This window comes from Myotis daubentonii, chromosome 19 (genome assembly GCF_963259705.1).
Source record: "Myotis daubentonii chromosome 19, mMyoDau2.1, whole genome shotgun sequence".
Lineage (NCBI taxonomy): Eukaryota > Metazoa > Chordata > Mammalia > Chiroptera > Vespertilionidae > Myotis > Myotis daubentonii.
The window spans coordinates 11,524,585-11,540,648 of NC_081858.1; the positions used below are offsets into that span (position 1 = coordinate 11,524,585).

At 43.2% G+C, this 16,064-nt stretch overlaps 1 protein-coding gene and 1 non-coding gene across 4 annotated transcripts in view; both read left to right on the forward strand.

Annotated features, from left to right (window-relative positions):
- The first annotated feature begins 485 nt into the window (after positions 1-485).
- The window catches only part of PPTC7 (protein phosphatase targeting COQ7), a 46,993-nt gene continuing 31,414 nt past the window's right edge, over positions 486-16,064 (forward strand). For 2 of the 3 annotated variants that reach the window (XR_009450148.1, XM_059676919.1), the window contains exon 1: positions 488-1,021. Coding sequence is in view for 2 of the 3 variants with exons in the window: in XM_059676919.1 (XP_059532902.1) it covers positions 793-1,021 (229 nt within the window). In the remaining variant the exon portion in view is untranslated. Of the gene's footprint in view, positions 1,022-16,064 lie in introns of all 3 variants that reach the window. The other variant, XM_059676920.1, reaches the window with a different exon arrangement.
- Positions 9,773-9,880, forward strand: LOC132222324 (U6 spliceosomal RNA). Its single transcript, XR_009450193.1, has one exon. It is a non-coding gene; the product is annotated as a U6 spliceosomal RNA (small nuclear RNA).

Consider the following 16,064-nt stretch of genomic DNA (forward strand, 5'->3'; position numbering starts at 1 on the left):
TCTCGAATTTTCCTAAATACTATGCAAAACGGCTCTTCTTTCCAGATTGCCAGCCCTAGTGCTTCCAGTATATAAATTCTGAAGGTGTCACTAGGTTTGTGTACTTCAATTTCTTTTAATATATATACTACAGAATAATATTCATGACCTGATCCTAGCTTCTTTCAGGTTTTTCTTTAAAGGAATGGTGGCGTTATTTAAAACAATAGCCTTTAAAAGATATGCTGAAAACAGGGGAGAAAACTTTCAAACAGTCCACCTTAATTCTCAATAATTTAGGTCCCGCGTCTGGGGGAAATCCTCGAAGTCCTGGATACTAGGCAGTGAAGTAAAAAGCGACTACAACTCCCAGGAGACATTGCGTCCACACCCTCTGCGCACTCTCGACCTGGGTGATTGCGAAGGGCACCGAGCCCGAGGGGCGGGGCTTGGGCCAAGCCGCGAATAATGGGCGGGGATGTGGGCGGGCCCACAGAGGGGGCGGTGCTCTCGGCGCGGCCCGGAACACGCTAGTGGAGCGGAAGATGGCGGCGGCAGCGGTGGCTGCAGCCGGGACCCCAGTTGGGCTGAGGCGGAGGTGCCGCCGGCTTTGACCTCGCTCTGGCTCCGGTGCGCGCGGCGGGGCGTGTGCGAGGCTCCGCGAGACGGGCACGGGCGGCGGCAGTGACCGCGCGCCGCCCTGAGGAGCGCCCGAGCGGCGGCGCGGCTGCGGCTGAAGAGAGAACCGGCTCCGGGCCTCCGCGTCCTCCTGCTTCTCGGGCCCCCCGCCTCCTTGGGGGGGCGGCGGCGGCGATGTTCTCGGTCCTCTCGTACGGGCGGCTGGTAGCCCGCGCCGTGCTCGGCGGCCTCTCGCAGACCGACCCCAGGGCCGGCGGCGGCGGCGGCGGCGGCGGCGACTACGGGCTGGTGACGGCCAGCTGCGGCTTTGGCAAGGACTTCCGTAAGGGCCTCCTCAAGAAGGGCGCGTGCTACGGGGACGACGCGTGCTTCGTGGCCCGGCACCGTTCAGCGGACGTACTTGGTGAGTCCCCCGGCCCGGCTCCCCCCCCCTCCCCCCACAGCCCGGAATCCGCCTTCTGGGGACTCCCCTGCTCGGGACTTCCCTCTTTTCTCTGGGCAGCGAGCGGAGCCCGAGAGCCAGTAGTAGCTCTCATGTCGGGAGCGCTTACGAGGTGCCAGGCGCCGTGCCAAGCGCTCCGAGGTGCGTTTTCCGCTTGGCCAACCCCCATTTTAGAGGCGAGGAAACTGAGGCGCAGAGCGGTCAAGCCACGAACTCAAGGTCATGCAGCCTGAGAATGGGACCGGTTTGTTCGCGTTCAGAGCCGCACGCTTAGTCACTTGGCTGTGCCAGCCCTGGACGACCTCGTCCCCTCCCCCCGCAGACACCTGCAGGCTCGTAACCTCGCCCCTGTGCCCTCCCTCCGCCCTCCCTCTGCGTGTCCCGGGAAACCTCTGCTGCTTCGAGTGATCCCGACGCCACGGCCCGGCCCGGGGCCGCTGGATCCCGAGCAGACGGACTGTCGTGAGCCCGGCAGCCCAGCCGCATTCTTTTGCCGCCTCGATGGCGACCAGATCTCCATCCTTTTTCCGAGTCTTCCCGAGTCTCGCAGTGGGGGCCCCCGGCCTGGCGAAAAAACACTCACAGTGCCTTACCCCAAACTGCCCTTGCCCACTTGAGGTCACCGAGGGTGGAGGAAGCGTCTCCTTGCCCCAAAATAGAATGGTCAGACCTTCTTCTAGACGGCAGCCAAGAAAGCCTTGAGAACTGGTTAAAGCCTTTGAGGCCACAGGTGCTTCCCAAGGCCTATTCCTGTTACACCTTTGGAGGTGGGAGACTAGGGCGAGAGCTTGCAGAAAGGGCTAAATAGAGATCACCAACTTGACCATAATGTACGTCTTTAAAGACCCTGTATCTGCCATAGAACCCTATGCCATGACACGTCTTTTAATAAACCACTTTGAAATTGAAGGACATGCTGTCCTTGAACTTGGGTTCAAATGTCACTTTGGTTTCACTTCTCAGGTGAGATTGAGTTTTTGATTACCGGTAAACTTCATATGCTGAGGCAGAGTTTGGCATCGGAACAAATGGTCCTGTAACTTTTTATGACAATAATTACTTTTTAATTTGATCTCAGAATAACTGCCTATTATCTTTGCTTCTACTACATGTACTATTTGTGAACATGGAACTGGAAAGGTTGCTCTCAATTTAATTTATAAATGGCCCCATTACCTGGGTTGAAAAAGTCATTTCATGTTTAAGCAACACTCGAGATGTTAACTTTTAAAAGAGGAAGACAGACTCCTTAGAAGGTTGAGGAGCTTGCAGATTGAAATGCTACAAATCTGACGTCAATTTGACCTTGATTCAGTATCTTTATTAAAAGGCTGTCAGTGGCTGTCTTTTTCCATTACATTTAGAAGTGCTTCACTCAATGAGCTTGTGACCTGTGCTGATTTTTCAAATTGCAGTCATAGTGCAACAGGATAGGGGATAATGAGCCACAAAAGTTCCCCCATTATAGATTTGCTATGTGCTGGCTTTTGTGAAAGATTTGTGAAATTTTGCTCAAACCCATTCTGAAAAAAGTATCAACATAGCATCTTGGCAGAAACCTTGCCTAATTTGGTACTCAACTTTGCAACTTACTAGCCCTGTGATTCTGTGGTTTTGGGCAAAAGTCTCCCAGCTCATTTTCCTCATCTAGACTAAAGGATGAAGGGAGTGGACTCTCTGACCCTCAAGGAATTCTGACCATCAGATCGTATTTTGTTTTGCTTTGAAATGACGGCACCCTTTGTTATTTTGCACCTCAAATAGCAGATATTACTTCCTTTCTTATTGATATGGACACCTCCAGTAGATTTCTTCTGTGTTATATCTGGCTTTAAATCAGTGGTTCATAACTTCCGCTTGTGTATAGTCTCTGAGAATTTTTGAGTGCCTAAGGGCTCATTCAGGGAATTTACTGACTTCATGAAGTCCATCCATGTACTATCTAGAGGCCCAAGCCTGGGTTCCAGATTTTAAACCACAGCTTTATATCCCTCCTGAAAGGAATGTGGCCAGGCTTCTTCAACTATATTTGACAAAGAGCTATTTTAAAAGTGTGTGTGTGTTCTGTGCAAATCAGGGGGAGACAGGTTCTCTAGGACTGTCCTGTTGTTTTGGAGCTCTTCTGGAAAGTCATCTTGGAAGCCACCTGAAACAACTTCTGTTGGCCTCATTTATCTGATCTTTGACTTACACAAACCAGTGCTTATGATGGTGCCTTCTATCATCACAGGTCTGATTATCTCTTGCTGTGAAAGAGGTGAGGAATCTCAGCGAGTCTTCAATACTGCTTTTTACTCTGGAAGTTGGAGTTTTAAACTGAATTGTATCAAAAGGTTATGTTGAATGATCATGCTATGTTGAACCTCGGTGTTTTGAACTTTCTAGTTCTATAGATAATTCATTTTGTTTGGATTGACACTGTTTATTGCTAAGTATCTGTGGAACTCACTGGTCATCTAGGGCTTCTTGACTGTGGAATGAAAGCTGTTATTTTTTTTCTGTATAGAAGGGGAAAGCTGTTTTATTTCTTTAATTTAGAATTGATCTGTTCTATTAGTCATGCAGTGACTAAAGGTATTTGATGCTTTACGGCATTTTTTAGAGTCCCACTGGATTTCTTTTAGGAAAAACCAACTATAATGGGTGTGGTGAGACATAGGAACCACTCCTATTCAATGGAAAGTTGGCCAAGGTGCTTTCTCTTTATTAGGTCCAACAGGAGTAAACCAGAACCAGCAGGAGCTGTTTGCACTTTTCTTTTTCCTTCTTCCCTGTAGTTAGCAGTTCTCTTACTCTATATAGTATGGGTGCCTAAGTCCACAAAAATATCAGAACTGCCTGGTGTGTAATTACTGGGCCTCCTACAGCCTGAAGCTATTTAAGAATAGAATTAAAGCCTGATCAGAGTTTAAGACTTAGTAACTGTGGAGTCCAGTTCTTTCATTTTACTGATGAAAAAACGGTGGCCTACAGAGGATCAAATGACTTTGCTGAGGCTACTCCGCTAGTTAATGGCAGAACTAGGGCTACCACCAAGACTCCCCATCCCAGCCCTTTCCGTAACAACACTGGTTAAGTTTTCTTGACAAGATATATGAATTCAAAACCAGTCTGACTTCAGCTATTGTTTATCCTTCTAATGCTTTTTCTGCTTAAGGGTATTTGTGTGTGTTCGCAACTTCTTTATTCACTTTATGACTCATAATTAAAATGCAACAAAAGCTCCTGCATACTAAACCACAGTTTACTGAAATCACTTCTTTTAAAGAATGGCAGCATGGTCTGTGCCATGTAAATTCTGACCTCGGAATATTGAGTTGTAAAGTAGTTCTTTTTTAAAAATATATTTTTATTGATTTCAGAGAGGAAGTGAGGGAGATAGTAACATCAATGAGTCATGGATCGGCTGCCTCTTGCACGCCCCCTACTGGGGATTGAGCCTGCAACCGGGCATATGCCCTTGACCAGAATTGCCCTTGACCAGAATCGAACCTGGGACCCTTTGATCCGCAGGCCGATGCTTTATCCATTGAGCCAAACTAGCTAAGGCTGTAAAGTAATTCTTATAAAAGTGTGGGATGTTGATTTAAGCTTGATTTAACTTGAAACCTTAAAAAAGAAAGAAAGACAGCAATTTCATTTTTTAGCCTTTGGACTTGATTTGGATTGTGGCCAAGTGTTTTTGTGAGTAACACCAGTCTTTAACTATTTTTTTTTATTTTTTATTGATTTTTTACAGAGAGGAAGGGAAAGGGATAGATAGTAGAAACATCGATGAGAGAGAAACATCGACCAGCTGCCTCCTACACAGCCTCCACTGGGGATGTGCCCGCAACCAAGGTACATACCCTTGACTGGAATCGAACCCAGGACCCTTCAGTCTGCAGGCCTTCGCTCTGTCCACTGAGCCAAACCGGTCAGGGCTCACCAGTGTTAAAAGTAGTTGTTGGAGCCCTAACCGGTTTGGCTCAGTAGATAGAGTGTCGACCTGCGGACTCAAAGGTCCCGGGTTCAATTCTGGTCAAGGGCATATACCTTGGTTGCGGGCACATCCCCAGTGGGGGGTGTACAGGAGGCAGCTGATCGATGTTTCTCTCTCATTGATGTTTCTAACTCTCTATCCCTCTCCCTTCCTCTCTGTAAAAAATCAATAAAATATATATTTTTAAAAAAAGTAGTTGTTGGAAGGTATAAGGATTACATGAACAATGTCAAGATCAAAATTTTATTTAGGAAGTGAATAGATGAGGTAGAATTTGATGTTTTCCAACAGTCCATGATAATTTTTATGTATTTGGTAGAACCTCCATATCTGAAAGTGAGTTGTCCTTTTAACAAAGTAGTCACCTTGGGAGAGTGTGTATGGCCACTAATTGTAGCCTTTTAAAAAGTCCTCTGTGGAATTTCCCTCAGCTAGATTTCAAACTGCATCAAGAAACCAGTCTTATTATTTTTATATTTATAATTTTTTGAAAGTCAAATTTTAGTCTGATATACCTGTTGCCTGTAGACAGGATCCTGATTGAATTTTTAAAAATCGAGATAATAATTCACCTGCCATATCACTCAACTTTCAAAGTAAAAAATTCAGTAGCATTTCTTATATTCACAGGGTTGTATGACACCACCATTAACTTGTTTCAAAACATATTCATCACTCCAAAAGAAACTCCCTACCAATTAGGAATCACTCCCTCAATTCCTGACAACAGAAAGTAGATTCTGATTCTACGTTTGCCTATTTTGGACACTTCATATATATGAACTTATATAATATTCGATCTTGGTGTCTGGCATTTTCAGTTGGTATACTGTTTTCAAGGTTCATCCACATTGTATGTATTAGTATTCCATTCCTTTTTATAGCTGAAAAATATTCCATTGTATGGATATACCACATTTTGTTCACTCATCTATTAATGGATATGGGGTAATTTTCACTTTTTGGCTGTTGTGAATAGTGCTGCTATGACACATTCATGTATAGGCTTTTGTGTGAATATATATTTTCCATTCTCTGGGGTATATACTTACAAATGGATCATTCTGGTCATATTGTAACTCTAACTTTATGAGGAATATAGTGTTTAATACATTTTTATATAGTTCTAATATAATTATTTTCTACAAGGGAAATATTTTTTAATGGCAACAATCAGATATGTAAGTTCCAAGATCAGCAGTACTTTAAATATACCCGATTTCATAATAATCTATGTGATTATTCACATTCAGGAGAAAATTGTGGAATGTTAAGGAAATGTGAGAGTAATGAGCTTAGTAAAAGAACCTTTTAGGATTCATAGAGATAGCGGTGTTTTAAGAAGCCACTGATCAAAAAAAAGTTACTGACTAGTTGTTGCCTGACTTTTCTGATCTGTCATCTACACTAATAAAAGAGAAAAATGGTAATTGGCGTACGACGATACCTTTTTCATTGGCTGATCAGGGCTATATGCAAATTAACTGCCAGCTATGATTGGCAGTTAACTGCCAACAAGATGGCGGTTAATTTGCATATGTAGGCACAATGCAGGGAGGCGAAAGGGAAAGCAGGAAGAAGCCCCCTGCCACTGACAGTGATCGGAAACCCAGGGGGGAGCTAAGAGCTGGGAGGCAGGGCAAAGGCGGCCATGATCGGAGAATCAGGTGCCTTTTCCGCCCTGGCCAGTGATAGCAGGAAGTAGGGGTGGAGCCAGCGATGGGAGCTGGGCACGGTCGAAGCTGGCAGTCCCAGGAGCTAGGGGTCCCTTGCCTGGGCCTAAAGCGGAGCCCACGATCGCGGGGCCGCTGCAGCTGCGGGTCCCCGCTGCCCGGGCCGGACGCCTTAGCCAGAGGCGTTAGGCCCGGGCAGGGGTGGAGCCTGCAACTGCGGGGAGCTGGGGGTCCCCTGCCCAGGCCTGACACCTCTGCCGGAGGCCTCAGGCCTGGTCAAGGGGCCGATCCGGTGATTGGTGATCGGAGGGTGATGAGGGTCAACTCCTCTGGCCGAGGCATCAGGCCTGGGTGGGGGGCGGAGCCGGGGATTGGGGGGATATGATGGTCCCCTTGCCCAGGCCTGAAGCCTGGGTCAGAGGCATCAGGCTTGGGCGGGGGGTGGAGCAAGCAATCATTAGGGAGATGGGGGTCCCCTGCCCAGGCATGATTCCTGGGCCAGAGGCCTCAGGCCTGGGCGGGGGCCAGAGCCAGTGATCGGGGGGAGATGGGGGTCCCCTGTCCAAGCCTGACACCTCTGGCGGAGGCGTCAGGCCTGGGCAAGGGGCTGATCCTGCGATTGGAGGGTGATGGGGGTCAACGCCTGAGGGCTCCCAGTATGTGAGAGGGGGCAGGCTGGGCTGAGGGACACTCCCCCCCCCACACACACACACCCAGTGCACGAATTTCGTGCACCGGGCCCCTAGTTCTATAATAAATAAGGTTACAGGGTTCATGGACAGAAGAACTTTGCTGTTTTTTATTGTATTTTATTTTATTTTAGTTAATCCTCACCTCGAGATCTTTTTTCCATTGATTTTTTAAGAAAGAATGGGGGGCGGGGAGAGAAACATCAATATGAGAGAGAGACATAGATTGGTTGTCTCCCACACACACCTGACTTGGGAGCCTGGGATCGAGCCTGCAACTGATGTAGGTGCCCTTGACCGGGAATCGAACCCGAGACTCTTCAATCCGGGGGCTGACACTCTAACCACTGAGCAAAACCAGCCAATGCTGCTGTTACATTTTTTCTTTCATTTAAATATATATATTGATTTCAGAGAGGAAGGGAGGGGGGAGAGATATAAATGTCAATGATGAGAGAGAATCACTGATCGGCTGCCTCCTGCACACCCCACAGTGGGGATCGAGCCAGCAAATTTGGGCATGTAACCTAACAGGGAATCATAGGTTGATGCTCAACCACTGAGCCATGCCGGCTGGGTTGCTGTTATTTTTTTTTTTTAATATATTTTATTGATTTTTTTTTTTACAGAGGGGAAGGAGAGGGATAGAGAGTTAGAAACATCAATGAGAGAGAAACATTGATCAGCTGCTTCTTGCACACCCCCTACTGGGGATGTGCCCGCAACCAAGGTACATGCCATTGCCCGGAATCAAACCTGGGACCCTTGAGTCCGCAGGCTGACGCTCTATCCACTGAGCCAAACCGGTTAGGGCTGTTATCTTTTTTAAAACTCCTGCTCCCTAATATTTTTTTCATTTTGCTGTGTAGATATATTGTACTTTTTTCATAAGTTCTTATAAGGCACATTATTTTTAAAGTCATTTCCTGATTTGTTATACTGTCAGAGCTACTTTTCCTTTGTTCACAATCTTTTTTCTTTTTTTATTAAATCTTCATACAAGGATATGTTGTTGTTTTTTAATATATATTTTATTGATTTTTTACAGAGAGGAAGGGAGAGGGATAGAGAGTTAGAAACATCCATCAGCTGCCTCCTGCACACCTCCTACTGGGGATGTGCCCGCAACCAAGGTACATACCCTTGACTGGAATCGAACCTGGGACCTTTCAGTCTGCAGGCCGACTCTCTATCCATTGAGCCAAACCAGTTAGGGCACAAGGATATGTTTTTATTGGTTTTTAGAGAGAGGAGAGAGAAAGAGATATCAAGCCGACCAGGGATCAAACTGCAACTTTTTTGGTGGCTAGGATGACGTTCCAACCAACTCAGCCACCTAGCTAGGACCACAGTGGGGTTTTTTTTTTGGTTTTTTTTTTTTTAAGACACCATGCTGTGAATGAGATTTATCCCCATGGCAAGTTTTCTTTTCTTTAAAAAATTTTTTTCAATTACAGTTTACATTCAATATTATTTTGTTTTTGTTTATAATCTTTAATCTAGAGATTCTCAAATTTAGTTTTAAATTTTCCTAAATTCCAGGTTCTCTCTCAATTTGTTAATATCCTTAAAGAATTCTAGATGAATCTTTTTTGTAGAGCAAGTTAGTTGTTAAAGCATGACTTTTTATACTTTTCAGAAAATATATTTTTGTGAAAGGGTTAAAAGTTGTAGTAGGCCCTAACTGGTTTGGCTCAGTGGATACAGCATCAGCCTGCGGACTCAAGGGTCCCAGGTTCAATTCCAGTCAAGGACATGTACCTTGGTTGTAGGCACATCCCCAGTAGGGAGTGTGCAGCTGATGTTTCTCTCTCATTGATGTTTCTAACTCTATCCCTCTCCCTTCCTCTCTGTAAAAAATCAATAAAATATTTTTTTTAAAAAAAAGTTGTAGCAGAGGGTAGGAAGCAGATGTTATCAGTGGTGGTGGGACTACGGTTGGTTTTGGTGGCAGGGAGAAGACATGGATGGGAGGAGGTTGATCCCTGAACTTTAGCACTGCTTTTTTGAAACTGGGCAATACATAACCTGAATGGTTGCAACAGTATCCAAATGGAGTTTGTACTCCTGTTTGACTCAAGAGGCACTATATCAGGTTAGAGTATTTGACCTACAACTGTGTCCTTTGAATAAACGCTGATGTCAGATTCAAGCTAAATATCAAATTCATTTTACTTAGGTCCCTGTGCTTTTTAGAGGGGCCTCACCTGGGGCTTTAGATTCAGAATTTTCAGGAAAATGCTTTGGGAAAGTAAGTTAATATTTTCTTTTCAAATAAATTTGACATTTCAAACCAGAAATTCTAGCCAGTTGAAAAATGGTGTGCCTTGTGATTTTCCCTTTCAAAGTCTTATTTTAAGAATTGGGGGTGCTTGCTTCGGCAGCACATACATTAAAATTGGAACGATACAGAGAAGATTAGCATGGCCCCTGCGCAAGGATGATACACACACACACACACACACACACACACACACACACACACACAAGAATTGGGGCCCTGGATTATTTTTCATGTAGTTAGTAATAAAACTTAGTACTCTATCTTGTTTGGGAATTGTTCGATATTTTAAAAATCTGATAGTTCTTGCCAAAACCGGTTTGGCTCGGTGGATAGAGTGTCGGCCTGCGGACTGAAGGGTCCCGGGTTCGATTCTGGTCAAGGGCATGTACCTTGGTTGCGGGCACATCCCCAGTGGGGGGTATGCAGGAGGCAGCTGGTTGATGTTTCTCTCTCATCGATGTCTCTGACTCTCTATCCCTCTCCCTTCCTCTCTGTTAAAAAATCAATAAAATATATTTTTAAAAATCTGATAGTTTTCTATCTCCCCGAGATCCAGTTTTTTTCTATTACTAAACAATTCACAGAATTGCATCGTAAATCAAGACTTTTTGCAAAAGCTGACCCACTGCAGAGGATGTGGGGCTGTTAACACACACTCATTTAAATGTAAGTTGGCAAGTGGCATGGCTCTTGCAATTTCATTTAAAAATTTAAAAAAGAAAAGATACTAAATGTTTTAGAATAAGATCCCAAACAGGATTTTGGATGGATTGAGGTGGGAGTTGGGGAGCAATAGTAGCTTTTATTTATTTTAATATATTTTTATTGATTTCAGAGAGGGAGAGGAGAGAAACATCAGTGATGAGAGAGAATCATTGATTGGCTGCCTCCTGCACGCCCCCTACTGGGAATTGAGCCAGCAACCCGGGCATATGCCCTTGATTGGAATCGAACCCAGGATCTTTCAGGCCACAGGCTGATGCTCTATCGACTGAGCCAAACCAGCTAGGGCAGTGGTTCTCAACCTTCTGGCCCTTTAAATACAATTCCTCATGTTGTGACCCAACCATAAAATTATTTTCGTTGCTACTTCATAACTGTAATGTTGCTACTGTTATGAATCGTAATGTAAATATCTGATATGCAGGATGGTCTTAGGCGACCCCTGTGAAAGGGTTGTTCGACCACCAAAGGGGTCGCAACCCACAGGTTGAGAACCGCTGAGCTAGGACTTACTTAACCTTTTAAGTATGAAATAACAGCTATTCTTCCCATTCAATCTGTTTGTTCCCTCATCTATAAAGTTGATTCATCCATAAGGTCAGTACAGCTAGTATCATATCTTGGACTTGAACCTAAATTTCCTGCCTGCATGTTTAGTGTTTTTAAATAAGTGGTTTTGCTTTGTGTGTATAAAAGTATAAAAAAGTAACACATGTTCAGGAAAGCACAATATAAAACATCTGTAACTCATAACTCAAGCTATAGGTGTGGTTTCATCAGCCATTGTGTATATACAATTTTATGTATACACATTGTTAAATGAAGATTACACATTATGTGTTCTTCTCTATGATGTTATTTTATGTTGTGTAAATTTAGCATTATTTCCATACTGATAAGCATAACTGCTTCATACTTCACTGCAGTATAATCCATAATTTATCTAACCAGTACTCTATTTTTAGATATTTAGATTATTTCCAATTTTCTGTCACAAGTAACACTAGAATAAACATGTCTGCATCTGAATATTTACTTAGGATAAGTTCCTCAAAGAGGCGTTCCTGAGTGTCAATGGCTATGAACATTTGCAAGGCCTCTGATATAAATACTAGAATAGATCCCTCCAGAAAGATTATGCTAATTTATACTTTTCTAATTACTATGAAATTGCTCTCATCAATAAGCTTATTGTTGATCTTGAGTCTGTCATAGTTGACAATTTATAATTTACTAGGTTCTTAATCAGTTGTTTTTGAGGTAAATAAGTTTTTTGCTGGTGAATAGTTCCAGAATTGATTGAATTGTTGGTATGAATCCCAAGGACTACAAAATGACTGCAAAAACTTTGCCAGAGACTACAAGTGACTTACTACAAAGAATGCTTTCTGTTGAAGGATCCAGTACTATTTTGACTCAGACCAATTCCAACACATTTGTGCACTGATTCTTTTTTTACTCATTAACAGTCTATTTTGAAAAGAAAGGGAAATTTTTTCTTTTTATACTACTATGATTGTACATTTTGATCTTTCAAGGGTGCCATCATCCAGCAAGTTTTTTACTTAAGGATTAATTTGTGTTGTCATTTGAGATAGATGCAAATGGTTAGTGTGCTGAATGAAGCAAACAAGAAGTGCTGCTGTTTTCACATCAATGTTTGAATAAGAAAATAGATTTGAGCTATTTGCATAAAAGCTAAAAAACTGTTCGTGTCCTGAGGTTGACCACTAATTGTTAATATGGTCATTAGTGTTTCTATGAGATAAGAAAATCTAAACAGGGATGTCTTATGTGTGTGTTGTTTGAAAAAATCCACTTCTCTTGTTTCTTTAGCGGCAGCTTTGATCTTATCATTGATTTTCATGCTCATGTACTCTGAATTCACTGAAAAATCAATCAGCGGTCTTTGGATAACAAGGTTAGTTTGTTTTGTGAATACATTTTATACATACAAATTTATTTACAGGTAATTTGAATTTACTGAAGTCAATTAATACTGATCTATAACTTTTATCAAAATTTCAAATTGAAGAAAATGGTTAATCTGACTTTTTGTTACAGGCTTAAAGGAGAAAAGCTTTTCCATCTAAATCAGGAGGTTAAACAGGCTCCCTTTTCTTGGAGTGTGATTTAGAATCCCAGAATCTTAGATGTTAAAAAAAGGAACTCTTGAGAGAATTTGTCCTTCTGCCCCTTATTTCACAGATGAGAAAACTAAAGCTTAGCGAAGTGTTTTGGCCAGTCTTCAACAGCTAGTAAGTGTCAAAGAAAGTAGGTAGTGCTGTCATCTCCAGACTGTTATTCAAGGTTCTTTCAATCAGGCCTTCTTTTGACTGTGAGAGGAGCGTCTTGTAGCCAGCTTTGACCCAGAGCACAATACTTTGTTGAACTCTAGGATTAGATAATGAGTTCATTCTCTTTTTGGAGTTCTTCATAATAGTTGGTATACCAGAGTATTGGTATTCTAACTTTTCAGTACAGTCAACTGAATTCATTGTTTACTGGTTGTTTCCTGCTAGTCTCTGACAGGTGCTGTGGAGAAGACCAAGAACAAAACAGATTTCAGCCCTGAAGTTTCATAGGCTGGTGGGAAAGGCACATATACACAGGAATAGTATAAAAGAATACACATACATTAGATTTTTGTGAAAGCATGGAGTCAGGCCTTAGGAGATGAGTAAATTGAGGCAATTGAGGAGGAGAATGGTAAGGCTGTCTGGTTTGAGGGATCAGCAACAGCACAGAAGAAGATTCCCCAAACTGTAGATGTTTATAGCAAAAGAGTAGTTTGGACTGGGTGGGGTGGGGATGGGAGGGCAGTTGAGAATTGATGTTAGAAAATATAGGTTGACCAAATTGTTGAAGGTCACAATCGTCATGTTAAGGAGTTGGGTGTCGTTTTGCTTTTTTGGTAGGAAGCTATAAACATTTATAGCTTTTATAAATGTTTTTTAAAAAACATTTATGCTTTTGTTGATTTGGGTTTGGTTTGGCTGTTTTGAAAAGTCAGCAGGTTCAGATGGTACAGAATTCAAAAGGTATTCAAAATTAAAAAGGGTGCACAGTAAAGTTTTCCTGTCACTGTGACCTCCTAGCTGCAAAGTTCTTATCCCAAAAGAACCAGTGTTATCAGTTTCTTGTGTACCATTCTAAAGAATATTTTTATATATAAAAGTAAGTAAGTTTATATACATGGAAGTTATTTGACTAGAAGAGTAACATGGACATAGCAATCTTGTTTTAAAAAATGGTAGAAGATGTAATAGGAGAACAGGAGGCAAGAGACCAATCAGGAAGCTACTGAAATAGTCTTTGCTATAAAGGGCTTTAACTAGGGCAGTGAAAAGTAGTTGGCCTGCAGACATAGAATCAGCAGGACCAAGAGAGGGTGAAAGAGAAAGAGGAATTGAAGTTGATTTTGAGATTTTGAATTTGATAGCTTCCTTAAGGTTTCTAGCCTTGAGGTGTATGTGCGTTAGACTGCCATTAATTGGATTAGGAAATGCAAGAGAAGGATCAAGTTTGGGAATAGAAAACAGGGAATTTTTGTTTCAAGAGGCTTTCAGAGACAGAATCACCTGGCTTGAAGGACATTTGTGTCCAGTTGGCCTTTACTAAGTCCTGAATGTTCTAGCAGTGAGTCATTAGAATCTCCTCTGCAGTTTGGTTTTTATATTTTGCTAAAAGGCCTGGGCCCACTCTGAGCATGCTGACTCAGAAAGTGGGGCTTGGGTTCCACAAGTAATCTCAATGTGCAGTAAGAATCGAAAACTGTTGTGCCAGTTACTAGGTTAGCACCCAAGGATGAAAAGATGGTTAGCAGTGTGAAAGAAACTCAGTCCTGAAGGGGGTTACAATATGGAGAGGGAGAAAGAAAAAAGTCATGATAGAGGTGCTATGATTAATAGTGACCTAAGAAAATGGTTAGGCCTGTTTATATATTACTAGTTGTTATAAGATTTCCCATTTAAAATGAGAAATTTCTAAATCTGAACCATGGCACATAGTAGGCAGTAGGCATTTAAGAGATATCTATCCTATATAATAAAAGAGAAACATGTAAATTAACCGTCCCTCCACTACACTCACCAGCCAATTAGTGAGTATGCAAATTAACCTCATCGCCTCTGTGGAGACTGACAGCAGGTAGGAGGCAGCTCCCAGCACGGCCTGCTTGACCATCACTGTGGTGACTGGGGAACAGGCAAGTTTGGCCTGCAGGCAAGGCAGCACCCAGCATGTCCTGCTTGGCAGTCACTGTGGTGTGGAGCAGGCAGGCCCTGCAGAGAGCAGAGAACCACAAGGAGCGGGCCTTAGCTGTCAGTAAGACACCCCTGAGGGCTCCCAGATTGAAGAGGGTGCAGGTCAGGCTGAGGGACACACACACCCCCATGCACGAATTTCGTGCACCGTGTGTGTGTGTGTGTGTGTGTGTGTAAATATAAAAGCCTAAGCAACCGACCGTCCCACTGTCTGACCATCCAACCGTCTGACAGGTAGCTATGATGCACAGTGACCTCCAGGGGGCAGATGTCCTGCTGCTGAGCTGTGGTGACTTGGCAGCTACGGTTCTTGGGTGACGTACCCGGAACCAGAGAGGAGGGAGCCCAATTCCGGGGTGCGTCATCCGAGAACTGCCCTCTCACAATCCAGGACCCCTCAGGGGATGTTGGAGAGTTGATTTTGGCTTGATCCCCGCAGGCCAGGCCAAGGGACTCCACCGGTGCACAAATCCCCGGGCCTCTAGTTTGTTAAATAAAATTACTTCAGAGTCGATTCTGGAGAAAGGAAACTAATTCATTTATTTAAAGTACAGGTGATTTTTTTTCTTGTGTATTTGTGGATACAAATATATGTTCCCTAGTGCTTGAAAATATTGTTGGCCCAGCCAGAGTGGCTTAGTGGTTAAGTGTCGATCTATGAACCAGGACATCTGGGTTTGATTCCCGGTCAGGCCATATGCCTGGGCTTGATCCCCAGTATGGAGTGTGCGGGAGACAGCCAGTCAATGATTCTCTCACATCACTGATGTTTCTGTCTCTCTATCACCCTTCCTTTCTGAAATCAGTAAAAATATATTTAAAAAGCCCAGCCAGCATGGCTCAGTAGTTGAGCATCGGCCTATGAACCAGGCAGACAATTAGGGTTTGATTCCTGGTCAGGGCACGTGTGGATTGCAAGGCTTGATCCCTAGTATGGGGCATGCAGGAGGCAGCCAATCAATGATTCTCTCTTATCATTGATGTTTCTATCTCTCCCTCTCCCTTTCTCTCTGAAATGAAAATATATATATAAAAAAAAATTTTTTTAAATGTTATTGTTAAATGTTTAATGGAATATTGAATGGTGGTGGATGTGTGACTGGGAAAGATGAGTGGAGAACTCATCTTTTATACACTATCTGTGAGTGGGAATTATCTTTTGGTTGTGATCACAAACCAGTGCTTGTAAAGCTTGTAGCCTACAAATACGGGTCAAATACTTTTTTCTGATTGTTACAGGCTAGACTACTCCAAATGCTGTTATTTGGACTTCTTAAAGACAGGCATAACTCATCCTATATAATAAAAGGCTAATATGCAAATCGACTGAACGGCAGAATGACCAGTTGCTATGACACGCACTGACCACCAGGGGGGGCAGACACTCA